The sequence below is a fragment of the Garra rufa genome, chromosome 20 (genome assembly GCF_049309525.1).
Source record: "Garra rufa chromosome 20, GarRuf1.0, whole genome shotgun sequence".
In the NCBI taxonomy this organism is placed as follows: Eukaryota; Metazoa; Chordata; class Actinopteri; order Cypriniformes; family Cyprinidae; genus Garra; species Garra rufa.
This window is the reverse complement of record NC_133380.1, coordinates 24,549,474-24,569,164: the sequence shown is the minus strand read 5'-3', so window position 1 is coordinate 24,569,164 and position 19,691 is coordinate 24,549,474. Positions and strand designations below refer to the sequence as shown.

Below are 19,691 nucleotides of genomic sequence, written 5' to 3'. Positions count from 1 at the left end.
CTGAACGATCCTGAAAAGTTTTAACTTGTGATATAATTTGTGAGTGTGAGTGTGCTTCTAAATAAGTAAATAAATACATACATTTACCAAAATGTACAATTTTTGGTATTTTGGTTTTATGCATCTTAAGACTTTTAAAAATGTATTCTAAATTCATAACTAATTTTTACATTTCTCAGTACACGTTATATGTATGTATTTAAATATTTATTTATTTGATGACTGCATCATGTAATTTATTCATTTATTTTAAAATGTATTGTAATTTATTTATTTTTATTCATTGATTTAATATTTGTTTGTAGATGTCATATACTTAAAAATAAAAATAATTGATTACTTATTATTATTAATATTATTTTAACTTATATTTATATATATATATATATATATATATATATATATATATATATATATATATATAGAAAAAGTTATAAAGTTATAAATATATATATATATTATTTGACATTTTAAATTTCTTTTTTCACTTACAGCATTTTATATATTTTATTTAATTATGTTTGTTTCTTTATTTGTTTCTTTATTGTTTATTTGTAGCCATTATCTGACATTTTTAATTTAAAGAAATAAATACTTTTATTAATAGTAGTAGTATTAATTTCTAATTGTATTTAAAATGCTATTCTATATTTAAAATTCTCCATAATATTTACTTACAGCATGTTATATATTTATTTATTGTTTATTATTATTATTTGAACTTTTATTATTTGACATTTCATTTTTTTCACTTCTAGCATGCTATATATTTGTTTGTTTGTTTGTTTATTGTTTGTTTGTAGCCATTATTTGAAAAGAAATACATACTTTTATTATTATTTTTGTTTTCTTTTTTTATTTAAAATTCTATTTCTATATTTAAAATTATATAAAATTCTAATATTATTTCAATTTCTATTTTTTTACTTCCAGCATGTTATACATTTATGTGTTGTTTTTATTATTATTATTATTATTATTATTATTATTAGAACCTTGTAAATTTTAAATTTTTTATTTCTATTTTTTGTTATATAATTATTTGTTTCTTTGTTTTTTTGTAGCCATTATTTAAAAATTTTAAATTTAAAGAAATAAATACTTTTATTATTATTATTATTTGATTTTTTTCTTTTTATTTAAAATTCTATATTTAAAATTCTACAATTATATGCAATGTTATATATATATATATATATATATATATATATATATATATATATATATATATATATATATATATATTTTTTTTTTTTATATTTTGAAATAGAAACAAATAGTTTTAATTATTATTATTCAACACTAATTTATTAAGTTTTATCAGTTGCCTGCTATCTATCTTTTGTTCACAAGCCCAAGGTTCATCCAACTGAAAAGGTGAAAAACTTCATAGCATCACATACAATATCAAAAATCCATTATACCAAAATTCTCTTTAAGGCTGATCTTTCTTCCAGAAAGTGTGAAATATTTTAACATTAATGAAGTTAAAAAGTTTGAAGAAGTTTCATAACTTTCAACAGTCAAAAGATTAAAGAAGATTAAATATCTGGCTTTGTCCATCTTTGAATTGGAGCAAAAAAAAAAAAAAAAAAAAAAAAGGTCCTGTTTGATTTGTTCCCGTAACGGCTCCTCATGAATATGAAACTGTGTCATTATATTGTAACAAGTGCTGATAATGAACTGTCTTTAACAGTGTCTCCATCGGGATCAGTTACGTCCTGGCGGGAAGTGAGGCCTACGCTGCACTTTTTCATACCAGGTGAGCTGCCTTAAGGTGCAACGTTTAAGATATTAAATATTAAGAGCAGGTTTGCATTAAATCGAGAACCCATTTCTATTCAGCCAGATGAAATAAATGCATATGCTTCATTTTGATGTACACTTTCATCAAAGTTTAGAGCCTTTGTTTTTTTTATTCTTATATCCAACTGCTTCAGTTATCTCAGAGAAAGACACCTAGTCAATCATATTGTTTATTCTCTAGATGTTCAATTTTAAATCCAGATTTTCGTCTCTCTGCTTGTCAGTCAAATCATGGCCTCAGTGTGAGTAATGTTTATAAACGCTGTTAGGGCTGGCAATTCTCTCATTAGATCATGCCTGTGGGGTGTTTGATCTCCTAATGCTTCTTTCGGCAAAAACACAAGCACATTTTTCTTCTCTGTGATGTATTGTGAGAGAGCTAAACCAAACAACTTTTGATATCTGGAAAATTGTTGAATAAAAGCTGTTTTATATCTATTTTGGCACCCAAATTACTAGGATATGGTATTCACAGTGCCCATAGTGGTGAGTGATATACCAGACTGTAGTCTGTCTATGCTATGTGATCACGAAAACGTATTGATCACATGTGTTTTTAAGCATTGCGGTTTAAAAACAGTGATTTTAAGGTGTTGAAATGCAATAAGCAGTGAAAGAGAACTCATTTAGCTATATGCACATGCTGTCTGAAAGGCTGTTTCAGTCATTTTTGTCATCTTGTTCAGTTATTTTTGCCACTTTATAGGCCTTGAATGGTTAAATACATGCACTTGTATGTGTCAAAATGCCCATCTTTTTTGTAAGTATCCTCGTAAACAGTAATTTAGCTCTTAAATGAAAGCAAACAGCTGAGAAAGAAAACATGTATACACAAAACAGTATATTGGATCCGGGCGGGTCTTAAAGTGACAGCAGTCTGATATTCCTGCTGTTTGTCATTCATGTTAATCAACCAACAAAAGAGAGAAAATCTCTCACTGTTCTTGATTAAATCATTTTTGTAACTTTAATAAGAAGAAATATTGAAAAATATTTGTTCTATTGCTTGTAATTAGTTTCTTATTCTTATTTAATCATTGACTTTTTACTTGTCTTCAGTGAGCTTGAGTTTTTTGTTGTTTTAATTTAAGCTAGTATTAGTTTTTTGTGATATTGACACAGGTGACAAGAATTATGAAATTTCTATGGTAATAAATGTTTTGATGTCAAAAAGACTTTATTTGAAGCAAAGATAACTATATTGTGACATATATTGTTACCGTAAAATAAATGTACTCATATTGTGAAATAAGATTTTGATCATATCGACCCACCTCTAATGCCCATGTAAGCAACTAGCACTTAGTAGCAATGTGTACTTCTGGAGTTTTATTTAATGTATTAATTAGCGTTTGGATGCACAATGCTGTTTGGGGTCAGTAAGAATTTTTTATTGTCTCAGAAAGCCTCTTATGATCACCAAACCACAGTAAAAGTAGTAATATTGTAAAATATTATTACAATGTTATGCTTTCTGTTTTGATATTTATTTGATATTAAGTTCACTTCCAGAACAAAAACGTACAGATAATTTAGGATTTATTTCCATATAGTGGACTTCTATGGTGCCCATGAGCTTGAACTTCCAAAATGCAGTTTAAATGCAGCTTCAAAGGGCTCTTAACAATCCCAGACGAGGAAGAAGGGTCTTATCTAGTGAAACAATCAGTTATTTTCTAAAAAAAAAAAAAATGACAATTTATATTTACTATATTTATATACTTAATTTATATACTTTTTAACCTCAAATGCTTATCTTTTTTAGCTCTGCGTGAACTGTATTTCGGTTTAAGACATTTAGGGTATGTCGAAAAACTCCCATCTCATTTTCTCTTCCAACTTCAAAATTTTTTGTAAAGGGCGTTAAAAAGTACATAAATGGTTTTTTTTTTTTTTTTTTTTTTTTTTTTTTGAAAATCGTTTTGAGATCGTTTCGCTAAAATCAGACAGTTCTTCCTTGGCTGGGATGGTTTAGAGCGCTTTGTAACTGCATTTAAACTGCATTTTGAATGGCGAGCACCATAGAAGTCCAGTATGTGGAGAGAAATCCTGAAAATGTTTTCCTCAAAAAAAAGACAATTTCTTTACGACTGAAGAAAGAGACATGAATATCTTGGATGACAAGGGGGTGAGTAAATTATCTATAAATTTTTGTACTGGAAGTGAACTTCTCCTTTAAAATGTAATTTATTCTGCAATGGCAAAGCTGAATTTTCAGCAGTCATTAGTCAAGTCTTCAGTGTCACATGATCCTTTAGTAATCATTCTAAAGGGGTTTTCACACCACGTAATTCCAGTAGCTAGCCAGCATGGTGGTTCCTAGAGAACAAATTTCCCCCTCGGGTCATTTTCCTGCTTGCAATCGCACCAACAGCAGGAACTTTGAAGCAGCCGACAGTGACGTCTTATTCGGCATTTACAAACGTCAACAACCGGTGAATGGAGGACGCCGTGATCTAAGCTGTTTTTGTTGTCTGTTGTGGGTTTTGTTTGGAGATAGAATGTAAAGGCACAATTTATGTGATTAAAAGAGCATGAAAATCTGACTAAATCTCATATGACAGCTTGCAGTGTTACATATCATGAGACTGAGAAGTATCACAACGCTGCAAACAACAGGTAGCTAAATGCCGTTATTACTGTTTTCCATGTTCGTGGAGTAAATATTTTTACACAGTTTACACAGTACAAATGCAGGGTAGCCAGTGTTTTATATACTGTTGGCCAGTCCGCATATGAAGAGTATTTGCAGAAAACAGAAAACTCTTTTTTTGTCTGTTATTTTTACTTAATCAAAATAACCCAACTGCAGTTTGATTGCGGTTAATTGGAATGCATGAAAAGACATGATTTTTGAAAAGAGTTATCTGTTATTGCAAATGAACTCGTCATATACACTCTTAAAAATAAAGGTGCTTCACAGTGCCATAGAAGAACCTTTTTTGTCTAAATGGTTCCATAAAGAACCTTTAAAGGGGTCATCGGATGCAAAACTCTACCACTTTTACATGTGGTTTGAATTAATTAATGTGCCCTACAATGGCAAAAATTCCACCCAGTGGTATTTTTTTAATCTTTAAAAGTAATATCCCCTTCTCAGCTTCTTGTCGGTGTGACGAAACACCGGCTGAGGCCGCTCCCCTGATAGTTGATTGACATGAGCTCCTTACCTTAGACCCGCCCTCACCGAGCTGAAACAGTCCGACTCAGATTGAATACAAGAATGTCTCCGATTGAGCGATTGAGGTGTTCCGTTGTTGGATGTAATAATGAAAACAGCAGTCGTCATTTACTCCCGACATCTGAACCGCTGAAGACGCAGAGGATTAATGTTATTTTTGTTTTTGAAAGCAAAGTCTATGTTCGTGCGAATCATTGGTGATGCAGCTTTAACCACAGTGAGTATAAGGGTTTTTATGCATCTTTGCAAATGGCCTTTATTAATAATGTGCTTGTTGGCAAGTTTTGTCGCTAAACATGGATAAATGCAGGCTAAAGTAAACATTACGGCTCATCATCCTACGGCAGAGAGGGGCGGGGCGAGCAGAGCTCATTAGCATTTAAAGGAACATGCAACAGAATAGCTCGCTCTAAAAAAGGGCTGATTTTGACAAGGTAAAAAAAAATGTTTTTTACACTGCCATTGAGAAATTTTAACCAGTATGTTATAGACTTCTCATTAAGACCCTAAAGAATCATATCAACCTGTGGAAAATGGGCATCCGATGACCCCTTTAAAATCTGAAGAAACTTTCTGTTTCACAAATGTTCTTTATGGCAAAAGAAGGTTCTTCAGTTAATAAAAATGTAAGAAAGAGATGGTTCTTTAAAGAACCTTTGACTGAATAAAGTCTAAACTAAACTATTTTAATAGATAATAGTGAGGAGGGGACAAAAATCTCTGAATGAGAGGGGGGACATGCAATATAGCTGCACACCAGAGAGTGATTCCTGTAGTTAATGAAATAAACTGTGTGTGAAATTTCTTGTCATTTTGTTATTGTTGCATTAATACAGGTGACTTATTCACTGAGTGATGAAAAAGGTCTGAGAAGCCTTATGTACACATTAGTATTCAGTCTGAGAACAGGAAGTAAACATGAAAAATTGAATAAGCAGACTCGGGATGCTCTCCAAACGCAGCATACGGTGTCATAATTCAATTAAGGGATAGTCATAATTACAACCTGCTCAAGTTTTGCTGTTTTATTTCCGATGCCTCTGATGTTTTATTTTGATGTAGTTTGTGAAATAAAAATTACATTTTTAATTTAAAAATTAATAAGCGTTGGAAAGAGAAATCAGATTAACTTGATTAAGTTCCAAACTTTCTCAACAGGGCAAAAAGACCATTTCTTGAAACCGAGAAGATGGAAAAACAGTTTATTCTTCAATCTTTGAAGGTCAGCTAATGGTCTTGAAAAATGATGACTGCATTTAGTGCAATAAAAATTGAATTACATTATAAGTGGACCACAGCGAAAAATAATAAAATTTGAATAAAACGTATAAGATAGCTTTAGGAAAATAATCAGACTATCATTAATATTAATCATTGAAAGCTGTGCTGTAAACAAATATTTATGGGATACAGACCATCTATCATAGTCGTAAATTTTCCATACAGAAATGATGCTTGGATCCAAGCCGCTGTTGCTGTATTCTTTGCCCTTGAGCTATTTGAACCTCTTAACCTGACAGTTTTTCATTTTAATTAAAACGCAACACACTTTCAGAAAAAAAACACCCACTTGAGAAAAATTCAGTAGGAAATAGGTTTATCATTCAGTGCTTTATGAGAGGACAGAAATCAATTTATCTTATATATGGTTCTAAACCTAGTGCATTCAATTCCCACACACATAAATAATAAATCACTATATTTAAAGTTAAATTACCTCTTGGTGCTTTGAGAAAGATTATCATCAGGATAAAAATGTAGCTTTTACAGTCATTATGCTTTAGGTGAACTTTTGAAAGGACTCATGGGACTAGAATTTATACAGGCAGGAAAATGAAGATAAAGCTCTGTTTGGTGAGTCCATTAGATGGTTCATGAAAGTTCATGTATTTTTTAAGTAAAACAAAAATGGAAAAAGCCATTCATGCTCAGGTTTCCATACGATTAAAGTAAATGGTGACCAAATGTCAAAAGGCACCATAAAGTATCAATTACCCATTCTGCTAGCTTTCAGATCTCATTTGTGCTATTTGAATATGTGCATATGCAATTTTGGTGCATTTAGATTGTCTCTCAACTGTCTTATAACCAGTGGCATTGCCAAGTCAAGTCACACACCATATTTGAATGTGCAAACATGAATAGCATTGAAGATGTTCCCCTTCAAGGGAATAGCATTTAAGATGTTCCCCTTCAAGGGTTTTTTCGTCACTGGGAACTATGGTTACATGCACAACCAAGATGTTCCCCTCCAAGGGAATTGGCACTGTGTCCTATAGTAGACACTAAGGGGACGCAGTGTGAGTTTCCTTGAAGGGGAACCTTGTTTACATGCGTAACCCAACTTTTGACTGATTTGAATCTCAAATTGTGTTTAGTTCCCCTTCAAAGGGAACTCGCACTGCGTCCCCTTAGCGTCCACTAGAGCAGTGGTTCTCAATTCCACTCCTGGGGGACCCCTGCTCTGCACATTTTGCATGTCTCCCTTATTCAACACACCTGATTGAGATCATCAGCTCATTAGTTCAGTTTATGGATCTCTCTCTCAATGACCCAAGACATTTCTCTTCAAGGGAACGAGACACTGCTTCCCCTTAGTGACTTCAATATCTCCATTGATCTCGGGGAACCATGGTTACATGCGTAACCCGAGAGGTCTCGTTCCCTCTCGGGGATTATCGTAATTTTTGTTTTTAACAGTCACTGTCATTGTATGGAAAAGAGCAGCTTGAACATTCTTCTAAATGTTTCCTTTTGTCATATTTGACCCTGGACCACCAAAGCATAAGTAGCATGGGTATATTGGTCGCAATAGCCAAAAAATAAAAAATAAATAAAATACATTGTATGGGTCAAAATGATCACTTTTTCTTTGATGCCAATAATCATTACAATATTAAGTGCAGATCATGTTCCATGAAGATATTTTGTAAAGTTCCCTCTTGACTCTTCTGGCTGGTTTTGTGGTCCAGTGTCACAAATAAGGTTTGAACAACATCACAGACCATATATGCTTGCGTCAACCTAAATAAAATTGTTTTATAATAAAATATTAATATGCCAGACAGCTCTCACGTTTTTCTTTAGGGATATGAAGTGGCTTTATTTCAGAGCATCAAAAGGAGTCTGATTGTGCAGAGAATCATAGTCTCATTCTGTTTAGTTTTGGCTGATGATGTGGGGATGAGGGGTGGGCATCTCCAGCCTGTAGGGAGTGGGATGTCACAGACAAATGTGTGCTGTCAGTACTCCCATCTGGGGCAGGATACTGTCATTCTGAGTCTTTCGTTCTTGCTTTCTTTCTGCATCGTTCCTGTTTGTCTGTCTTTTTCTTCCCTCTGCAGCTTTAAGACTCATAGCATATAAAGAAACCATTCCCACAATCCTTCAGGGGCACATCAGTGCCAAATCCACCCAAGTCAACCTGCTAATGAAGTTCTAAAAATGTCGGAAAAAAATGCAGAGATGAAGTTTATCGATTGGTCGCTTGATCCTCTTTTTGTGGTATTCAGAGAACTGCGGGCCGCAAAGGTGACAGACTGATGAAAATAGACTCAGTCAGAAAATGGTAAAAGCCTAGAATCTTAAATATCAGAGAGCCGTATCAATATGTCAGAAGCATTAGAAATTTATGTGCAGTTGGATACAGTTTATTGATATTTTTTTTTCCTGTAGTAAACTCCTTCGCTGCCCAAACTCAAGGCTATGACTCGTCAAAAGTAAAATTACAAGTTTTGACTGATTAGTATCTTAGACTGTGTTTAGTTCACACTGCATGCCTTTAGTGTCCACTAGAAGATCCAGTGTCTCGATCCCTCTCAGGAAACCATGGTCACATGTGTAACCCAAGACATTCCCCTTCAAGGGAACTCAGTGCATTCTCTAGTGGACACCAAGGGGATACAGTATCTCGTTCCCCTTCAGTGGATTTCACACTGTTTCCTCTAATGGACACTAAGGTGTCTCGTTCTCTCTCTGGGAACCATGGTTACATGCACAACCGAGATGTTCCCCTTCAAGGGAACTTGCACTGCATCCTCTAGTGGACACTAAAGGGGACACAGTGTTTAGTTCCTTCTCTGGGAACTATGGTTACATGCACAACCAAGATGTTCCCCTCCAAGGGAACTAACACTGCATCCTCTAGTAGACACTAAGGGGACACAGTGTGAGTTTCCTTGAAGGGGAACCTTGGTTACATGTGTAACCCAACTTTTGACTGATTTGAATCTCAAATTTTGTGTTTAGTTCCCCTTCAAGGGGATACGCACCTCATCCGCTAGTGGACACTAAGGGGACGCAGTGTCTTTTTCCCTCTCAGAGAACCATGGTTACATGCATAACGTAATGCCTAGATGTTCCCCTTCAAGGGAATACTCACTGCGTCCCCTTAGTGTCCACTAGAAGATACAGTGTCTCGATCCCTCTTGGGGAACCATGGTTACATGCAGCAGTTACATGCAACCTGAGACATTCCTTTTCAAGGGAACTTTCACTGCGTTCTCTAGTGGCAACTAAGGGAACGCAGTGGCTTGTTCCCTTGAAGGGGAACCATGGTTACATGCATAACCTGAGCCATTCCCCTTCAAGGGAACTTGCACTGTGTCTTCTAGTGGACACTAAGGGAACCATGGTTACATGCATAACCTGAGATTTTCCACTTCAAGTGAACTCGCACTGCGTTCTCTAGTGGACACTAAGGGGGACAAGACGTTCTGTCTTAGTTACATACATAACCTAACTTATGACTGATTCGTATCTTAGATTGTGTTTAGTTCCTCTTTAAGGGAACTCCCACTGCAATACCTTAGTGTCCACTAGAAGACAGTGTCTCAATCCCTCTCGGGGAAACATGGTTACATGTGTAATCCGAGACGTTCCCCTTAAAGGTTACTCACACTGTGTCCCCTTAGTGTGCACTAGGGGATGTAGTGTCTTGATTCCTCTCGGGGAATCATGGTTACATAAGTACCCCAGAGATGTTTCCCTTCAAGGGAACTTGCACTGCATCCTCTAGTGCAGTGATTTTCAAACATTTTTGAGAGTGACCCTATTTTTTCCCTTTTAAAATTGACACGACCCATATTTATATGTATGAATATGTATATTTATTAGGGGTGGGAGAAAAAATCGATTCTCTGATGCATCGCGATTCTCTCTTCAACGATTCTGAATCGATTCCTAATATTTCAGAATCGATTCTGAGTTTGTTTGTTTTTCCCGCATATGGCACGTGTGCGCGCTAGAGACGCTGCAGGCTTCATTGCACTGAATTTGCACTGCTTGACATTGTGTGCTTCCACCCGCCGTGTTTTACCTATGCTTTATGCTTTCATTTCTGCCGTCTGGAATGCAGTACAATTAGATGCACAAAACTCGTGCACTGACTGACTTTCACGTGCGCTTTGTGTTTGTTCGACCTAAAGCTCGATTGCAGATGCAGTTAAATGCACTTGCATGCGCATTCTTGGTTTCGCTGGCATGCGCATGATTTCATTCGCAGGGTAAGCTGTCCGCGAAGCGCTCGCCCAAGCGGAAAAAAACACGCTGTTGCTGCCAGATCCTGATTGCCGAAAATCATATTGTGTTTGATGCACAACTTACTCAACTAAATCAAATGAAAAAAAACAAAACATCCTAACTGTATATTGTCATAATTTCTCAATGGACAGGAAAAAGGGGAAATATTAAAGTATGATTTCATCTCTGATTTTATTGGTTTCTAAATAATTATTATTTTTGGTATTACTGGTGGTTTTAGCAAAAAAAAAAAAAAAAAAAGGTCACTGCTCGCCACTGCTGTGCATTATGCAGCCTGTTTATGATCTCATCAGTAATAATAAAATGGCAGTAATGCTGAGGAAAAAAGAACTATTGTCTGTAAACTTTCAGATACCTAAAGAACACTTATTTTAAATAATTGTTTTAAAAAGTACCTTGCTTATATAATTTAAAAAATGAAGTAAAATTGGCACAAAATAAATTTGATATAAAACGTATATGAAAATGTAGCCATGTGCAGTACTATTGAAAACTGAGAATGTGAGCATTGTGATGTTTAGTTGAAAATGAAAACAGTAATTAAATTGAATCTTGAAACCAGTGAAGATTGACACACCTACTTTTACAGAGATTTCAACTATAAACAAAAAGCATAGAAACTGCAATTTTGCATGTTTTTAAAATTGTAAACTTGTATTGCACAACAGAAGAATTAATTGGGGGAAAATGTAGATCAAGAATCGTTTTAGAATCGGATCGTGGCTCTCAGAATCGGAATCGGAATCGGATCGTGAAGTACCTAAAGATTCCCACCCCTAATATTTATGTGTATATATATATATATATATATATATATACACACATAAATATACATATTCATACATATACATATGGGTCGCGTCAATTTATATATATATTTCAGATGTCGCGTTAACAGAAAAGAAAAATCTGAAGGCAGTCCGTTACTTGACAGTACACTGAGGGTGATCTATTGTAATTTGTAGATGTGATTCCCACCACTGTCCAGTTGATGGCGAGTGCGCTCCAGTGTGCCAGCAGAGGGATTCAGAACATAATCGAAACTGTCATGAATCTTTTGCTATGCACTTGATTACTCGCATGCGAGTAGCAAGTTTAAGCGCATTAAAGAGCGCCAAATGGTATCTATTGCTTGAATTTCATAATGAAATGGACAGAATTATACATAAACAGACATATGATACTTTTTCATATAAAAGTACAAAAGCACAGTGCTATTGTGATTTATTGGATGAGAGGCGCACTATGTATTGTTCATTCTTCAACTAAAAACAGCATGGACCAAAAGATAGATTGGGATTTAAAAATAGATATCGGTTCATTAAAATGAGAATCTATTAAAATTGTAATTAAAATATGAAATTTAAAATGACGGGTAATAATCCCCTGTTTATATGCGGATATATGTGGTCACTGCTGAGACTTGTAGTAAGTACACCACATTGGTCCTCTGAGCAGCATCAAAAACATCTTGTATTCAATTGACTACGGACAAGAAAGCACGCAAAGCTTCACTAAAAAGCTGTCACTTATTTAAGTTTATCGCAATCTCAGAAAATTCTGCTGAAACGCCATTGACTAACTGATTGGCCATTGCGTTTTTGTAATCAACAAATGTATGTCTGTGATTGGCTACAATGTTCAACACTGCAAAAACAAGTAGTTTGGCGGTTCCCGCTTCCTTCCTCTCTAATCTTGTACTTTGTTACATACATATAGACAATACAGTTTCCTCAGCTCATCCTGGCGACCCATTTTTTTAAGTCTTGCGACCCATCCGAGGGTTGCGACCTAGGGTTTGAAAATATTAATAATATGCACTTATATAATATTCATATATTATATTATATATCCATCCATCCTTTCTCCAAACCGCTTATCCTGTATGGTCGCAGTGATGCTGGAGCATATTATTAAATTACATTGTATTTTAACAATAATATGTAGTTGTGCAGATGGATGTTTTTTTTTTTTGTTGTGGTCTATTCTTAATCACTATTACACTCTGTTTACATTTGTTTTTCTGTAAAATGTACAATGTACAATCATTAAAAACATTACAAAAGTATGAGAATTAATGGTGATCAGCAGAAAACACCAAGGTTTTCACATCTATACTGTTCCCTACAGAATTTCTTTGTAATTGCACTTATTGCCACAAAAGTAATTTATTTTTCAACACCCCAGTAAATACTTAACCTGAAAATTATCCACTCAAGGCGGCCTGTACCACATCGATGGCTAAATGCTTCATTAAGAACACATCATAGGCAGATGCCTGTGACCAAGGGTGCAAAGAGAGAGAGAGTGAATGTAAAGTGATCCTGCAAGCACAAATCAATAGGTTATTTCAGCCCTGGTAAAGTATTCGCAGTTCTCTTAATCCATTATAAAAGCCATATTTATCTGTGGGATATGGTGGTCTTGCTGAATTGAGTTCATAAATAAGTTTGCGTTGCGTTGGGACAATAGAATTTGACCTCTGTCCGCAAACGTAGATAATAATGTTACAGGAATACCGGCGCAAAACTCTCAAAATACTTAATAAAGTGGCTGAGGTCCAAAATTGCCCTTGGCGCCATAGTTAGAATGTGTTTACCCTTATAAAAATTGATTCTATTACGGAAGCTAAGATCACATTATGCAATTGGAAATGCCCCAAAACCCTCAGATATAAAAGAGCATATTGATGGAATCATTGAGGTTGCATCATATGAAAGCATCCTGGCAAGAATTTGCAATGAGGACAAGAAATAAACTTTTTTGGTCAACATATAAAAAAAAAAATGGACTGATTATGTAAAACGGTGTATATATTTAATGCTTAAAGGGCCAGCTCACCCAAAAATTAAAATTCTCTCTTCTAACCCTCATGTCGTTCCAAACTTGTAAGACACAAATTAAGATATTTTTGATGAAATCCGAGAGCTTTCTGACCCTGCATAGACAGCAACGCAACTAACATGTTTAAGGCCCAGAAAGGTAGTAAGGACATTGTTAATTTGTGTTCCGAAGATGAACAAATGTCTTACAGGTTTGGAACAACATGAGGGAGAGTAATTAATGACAGAGTTTACATTTTGGAGTGAACTATCCAACTATCTCTTTTGAGAAATACCATCCCATGAGTTCCTGTGTTATGTATCATGCATATGTTTTTTGACAGCATTCTTGACAGTGCTATTCTTCTGAGCATATTTTTGCAATAAAAATAATGGAAGCATTTGTGAAGTTGACTGTATTACAGAGCACAGGATCAGGCGGCACTCTTATCAGATAGAGACAGACACTTCAAAACAATTACCTGCCCCCTGTTGTTTTCTTTGGAGAGGAGAAATGTGCCTCTCCTCATTCAGGATGTGATTTAAAGAGACCAAGTCTATGTTTTGCAGGGAAATTGTAAAGAATACTTGTCTTAAGATTGTATTGTGCTGTTGTCATTTCCTCTCGCTGTAGTCTGTAATTTTGAGAGGTGGTGTTGCGTATTATTTGAAGTTACTGAAGCTGTAATTTAAAACAATGGGGGATAAGATGACTGTTTGCCTGATTTTGCTTCTGCAGTCATGTCTACGTGATCCCTGCATTTACATGGACACTTTCGTTGGGTATTCTTCTGGCCCAGATCATCATTCAGCCCATCACATCACTGCTGACACTGCTCAAAGGAATTCTGCTGGTCATCACCGTGAGTTTAACATTCATAATCATCAGTGATATTTTGTAGCCTTTTATATAGCTTGCTTATGCTAAAAATACCTGGTTATAAATAAAAAATGAAATAGATGTTTATTTAGATTTTTCTGTGTTATTCATATTGTTAATTATGCCCGCAGAAATTAGTGTTCCTTAATCTGTCAAGGAGCCATGAAGGACAAAAATGAATAAACTTAGGAAAAGATGTGACATTGTAGATGTAATGAACAATAATTATGAAATGATAATGGTTTCTGATGATCCGTTTCTGTGACATATGTGTGTGAGAGACGTCATCTCTAATATTTTGACTCTGATCCATGAGTGACACCTCACACTTCAGGAGGTTTCATTCAAATGTAGAACCGCAATAAACAGGTGCATTGAAGTGTCTTGAAGGGCAGGCAGGGAGGGATTATTAAAACAGAAAAAAACATGTTTATTATTAAAGAATATAATTTTTAATACTGAGATGGTTTTACCTTGACATTTTTCAGTGAAATGTCATGAGAGTTCTTTGGCAGGGATGTGCCGTCCTTAAGGACGAGGAGCTCTGTGCTTTATTCAGTGAGATGGTGACCTGTTTACACCAACCTCACGGGACAGCAGAAAGCGATCCCAGCGTTCTTTTGAGCTGAAGGGAAGAACTATCAGTTTTCCCTTTATAATGAGTACATTTGACCCAGCAGTGAAGTAAAAAGTTGGAGCAAACCTGTTACACTTCAAATAGTTTCATTGAACTCTTTTCCAAATCACACACATAAACTCTCTTGAATGATAGTCTTTTAGTAGTACAGATTTATAATATAAGCCCAAGAGTAATTTTATTTCACAATATTATATATATATATATATATATATATATATATATATATATATATATATATGTGTGTGTGTGTGTGTGTGTGTGTGTTATTTTTGCTTTAAATAAGGTCATTGGTCTTTTGATACCATAAAAATAATTCTTGTCACCAGTGTCAATATCACAAAAAACACTAGCCTATAATAAATACAAGAAAAAAACAGCTCAATCTTAGTAAACAGTCGATTAAATAAGAATAAGAAACTAATTGCAAGCAATAGGTCACAAAAACAGTAGAACAAATGAGAAATGCTACATACATTGTATAAAGTAATCAAATGTATAAAAACTAGGGCCGGGACTCGATTAAAAAATTTAATCGAATTAATTAGAGGCTTTGTAATTAATTAATCGAAATTAATCGCATTTTAATCGCATATAAATATTTGACCTGAGAACAGTGAGAAGTAAGATTTTTACATGGATTTTTAGTATACCATTGAATAATGACTGAATACATAAGCTTAAGCAACAAAATATTGTTTATTTTTGTTCAACCAAGTCCAACAGACCAGTGCAATATTGCCATTAAGTGTAGCAATAGGCTCGATTTGCTACAGTGATATGCGAATTCCTTGTTGCATAGCTTGCACACAACCATGTTCTTATCGATACTTCCATCCATTCCTTTTTTATAACAAAATTTCCCATCCACTGGGCCAACCAAGCGGTCTCATCAGCTTTTTTGTCCATGTTCACTGTGGTTTGTTTTGCTGTGTCCCAATTCACCTACTTATACTATGCCCTATAAGTATGTACTCTTTTTGTGAAGAAAAGTACATACTTTTGAGAATGTAGCAGAATAGTAGGCAGGCTTTGGGACATACTACTTCGTCATAACTGCTTCTTTAACGGACGCTCTGTTGCTGTTTAAACTGCCCTGTCAATCATCACAGTTAACATTATCTACATTTAGTTTAATTTAATTTCCTACCGTATTAGAGAGAAATTAAGAGGCACGTTCTTTAACGAGTCTTTCATGCCAAGAACTCTGCTCTTGTGTTTGCTTAATTATGCATTTAAACGTTAATGACCAAACCTATCATTATAAATGTTGCTGCACATGGAATATAACGCGGATAACATTTAAAAAATATGTTTTTATCAGGTTACACACTGATTATTTATCACTCAAACCCCTTTCTCTACCTGTCCGTTGGTCGCGCATATCCTCCATGTTTGTAGTTTTTTAACACTTTTTATGCGTGTTTGTAGTTCTAATTGAATCCTCGTTCACGGCGCAGTGTGTTGCGGGCAATATTAGCCGTTAAGAGTGTGCATTGATCGTTAAGTAGTTGACCATCCGGGAATCTTTGGAATACTTTTTTAAACATACTACGATTTGGAACATACAATACTATTTAGGACGGACGCAGCTTGTCTGAACGCTAGTTGGTGCTCCAGTATAATCGGTCCGCCGAATCTCATCCAGTGAGAAACGTTCCGCGGTGCAAAACTAAGTGCGATTAAAATGCGTTAAAAAATTTTAACGCGTTATTTTTGTGTAATTAATTAATCTAAATTAACGCGTTAAAGTCCCGGCCCTAATGAAAACTACATTGATTTTTCTAGTCAACTAGTAGTTGTTCTTTTAAAGCATTAGTCGACTATTAATAAGCGTTCAAGCGCATGCAAAGAAGGCTTAAAAGATGAAGTTGGCAACACTGACTCATTATGTCCTCAATAGTGATGCACCTGTATGCACGTTTCATTTGGATTACATAATCTGAGAATATTTATTTTCTATTTGAATTGCTTCATTTGAAAGTAGACATTTCACTCTCTATAGAAAAAAAATTCATGTCTGTAAGGCAAGTATACAGTTGTGGCCAAAAGTTTTGAGAATTACATAAATATTGGAAATTGGAAAAGTTGCTGCTTAAGTTTTTATAATAGCAATTTGCATATACTCCAGAATGTTATGAAGAGTGATCAGATGAATTGCATAGTTCTTCTTTGCCATGAAAATTAACTTAATCCCGAAAAAAACCCAAAAAACTTTCCACTGCATTGTTAAGAAGGCTTCAGGGCGTCCAAGAAAGTCCAGCAAACGCCAGGATCATCTCCTAAAGAGGATTCAGCTGCGGGATCGGAGTGCCACCAGTGCAGAGCTTGCTCAGGAGTGGCAGCAGGCAGGTGTGAGCGCATCTGCACGCACAGTGAGGCCAAGACTTTTGGAAGATGGCCTGGTGTCAAGAAGGGCAGCAAAGAAGCCACTTCTCTTCAAAAAAACATCAGGGACACATTGATCTTCTGCAAAAAGTATGGCAAATGGACTGCTGAGGACTGGGGCAAAGTCATATTCTCAGATGAAGCCTCTTTCCGATTGTTTGGGGCATCTGGAAAAAGGCTTGTCCGGAGAAGAAAAGATGAGCGCTACCATCAGTCCTGTGTCATGCCAACAGTAAAGCATCCTGAGACCATTCATGTGTGGGCTTGCTTCTCATCCAAGGGAGTGGGCTCACTCACAATTTTGCGCAAAAACACAGCCATGAATAAAGAATGGTACCAAAACACCCTCCAACAGCAACTTCTTCCAACAATCCAACAACAGTTTGGTGAAGAACAATGCATTTTCCAGCACGATGGAGCACCGTGCCATAAGGCAAAAGTGATAACTAAGTGGCTCTGGGACCAAAACGTTGAAATTGTACTATAGACCACATAGTCCAGCCGTTAACGATCTGTCCATCTAATAAACTGTTGCTCAAACATTAGACTGTAGATTAGTTAGACTGCTATCACTTTAAGAGCTATCCAGATCCATTATACAATTACACATGTGTTTTCTTTCTCAGCTGTTTGCTTTCACTTAAGATCTAAATTAGTGTGTTTACATAGACAGGCATGTGTATTTAACTGCTCAAGGCCTATAACACGTCAAAAATAACTCCCAATATTCCCACAATCTACCGGTTGACAAAATTCTAACGGTTAATCGTGTCTACCGGAATATCGTCCACCCCTAGTCTGTTTGATGCCATATTGAATTTAAACACCAATGAAAATAGAAGACAGAGGAATAGACTTATGGCCTTTGCAATGGCAGACACTGTATAAAGGTCCTTTAATGTAATTTTTAGAACTTTTAAAACAGAGAGTGGATTGCAACTGATCTGTGGGCATGCTGTTTGGGTCAAATTCGCTTCAAACTCACCTCAAACTCCGTCTTTCACTCTTTAAGTTATGCTGCTAAGCTGGCGCTCCTCTGTGAAGCTTCGTATAATCACAGCAAGCCATTAATCAAGTTCCACGACTGCCCTCAGGCTCTGGTCAGTAAGCTGGCTGACAGTAATTCTCAACCCCTTCTCATCAGTGGTCAAATTCCAGCCCATCAATCACCCCCGCTGATGTATTATCCCTGTTCGAAGTGTCCATGCTTATCTATAATTTGGGCAGTTATCATTTATGAGTTAGGGTTTTATGGTGCGTGGACGGCCCCTCCCGCATCCCGCTGTAACTCATGCCACCTAGACGGCACAGAAGAGCCCCTGATGAGATATCATCTGTGACTGGCTCTTCCGTTTAACAGCGGGCGACATATTTTCATGACACTCCCAATGCAACAGTGATCCATGAAATGTCCTCCGTCAAATCGCCAGTTAAAGTGGGTGTAATTTAGCGCTTTACTGTAAGTAGCAGATAATTGCTCTTCTTCTGCTCAAATGAGGCCAGGAACGATCATGTCTTTTGTGCGGAGGGGTTGATTGTGTGCTAATTGCGGGGCGTTGCTGGTGATGTTTCACGGCAGCATTAGTTGTGGCTTCATCATGTGACTAGGAAGGTCTAAAATACCTGGTGAGAACTGTTAGCATTCCCATTAATCTCAATGATGGTTGCCCAGCTGGTGGAAGTGCTGTATGGTATATGACAGTCATTAATGTAATCATGTGACACTCTTTTTTTGTCTGGATTTATTTGTAAATTCAAAAATTGTGTTCCAGAGCCAAACACCTAAGCCATACGCATATACTTCATATGCTATCAAGGTCTAACCATGAAAGTTAATCAGCCAAACTTTGACCCTATGACCTTGGCTATTAAAATTTCCCATGGTTCATTTCTGTAGGGTCAGCAGTGATGTTAAATAGTTTTAGAAAGTGTGTGCCAAGCTTCCAGTGCAATATGAATAAAAGTTAAAAAGCAGACCCGCAGTAATTAAGAACAGGTGTAGCGCGCGTGTGTGTTGGGATTGTGGGTATTACGCGAGAGGATGTCAGATGCTGTTCCCTAATTGCCACTAGCTGAGGATTTATTGTTAATGTTGGACCAACCTCCTTTAACTCCTGAGAGAGAATCATAACCTGAAATATAGATTCATTAAGGATGCATATGGCACGCCTTTCAAATGGGCCCATGAAATATTTCATCTGGAAGACAATTCCTGGCTGGCGAACGAACAATTGTTGTTAAAATGATTCATAGTGCTAGACTAGAATCTGTGTTGGAGGAGCGTGACATTTCAGCTGTAGAGGAGTTCGGGTTTGTTCTCACTCTGTCTCTATGAGGAAAATTTTTATTTGCCGGTGCTAAAATATGTTTAAACATCAATCACAGCAAAAGCTGCAGAGAAGTCTGCTGGTTTGTGATTAGTGTTGGGGTTGTAAC

At 35.9% G+C, this 19,691-nt stretch overlaps 1 protein-coding gene across 1 annotated transcript in view; it reads left to right on the top strand.

The window, feature by feature from the left end:
- The window catches only part of LOC141293481 (uncharacterized), an 85,278-nt gene that overhangs the window by 54,619 nt on the left and 10,968 nt on the right, over positions 1–19,691 (top strand). Inside the window, exons 7-8 of the mRNA XM_073825516.1 lie at positions 1,697–1,762; positions 14,090–14,213. Coding sequence (XP_073681617.1) covers positions 1,697–1,762; positions 14,090–14,213 — 190 coding nt within the window. The remainder of the gene's footprint in view (positions 1–1,696; positions 1,763–14,089; positions 14,214–19,691) is intronic.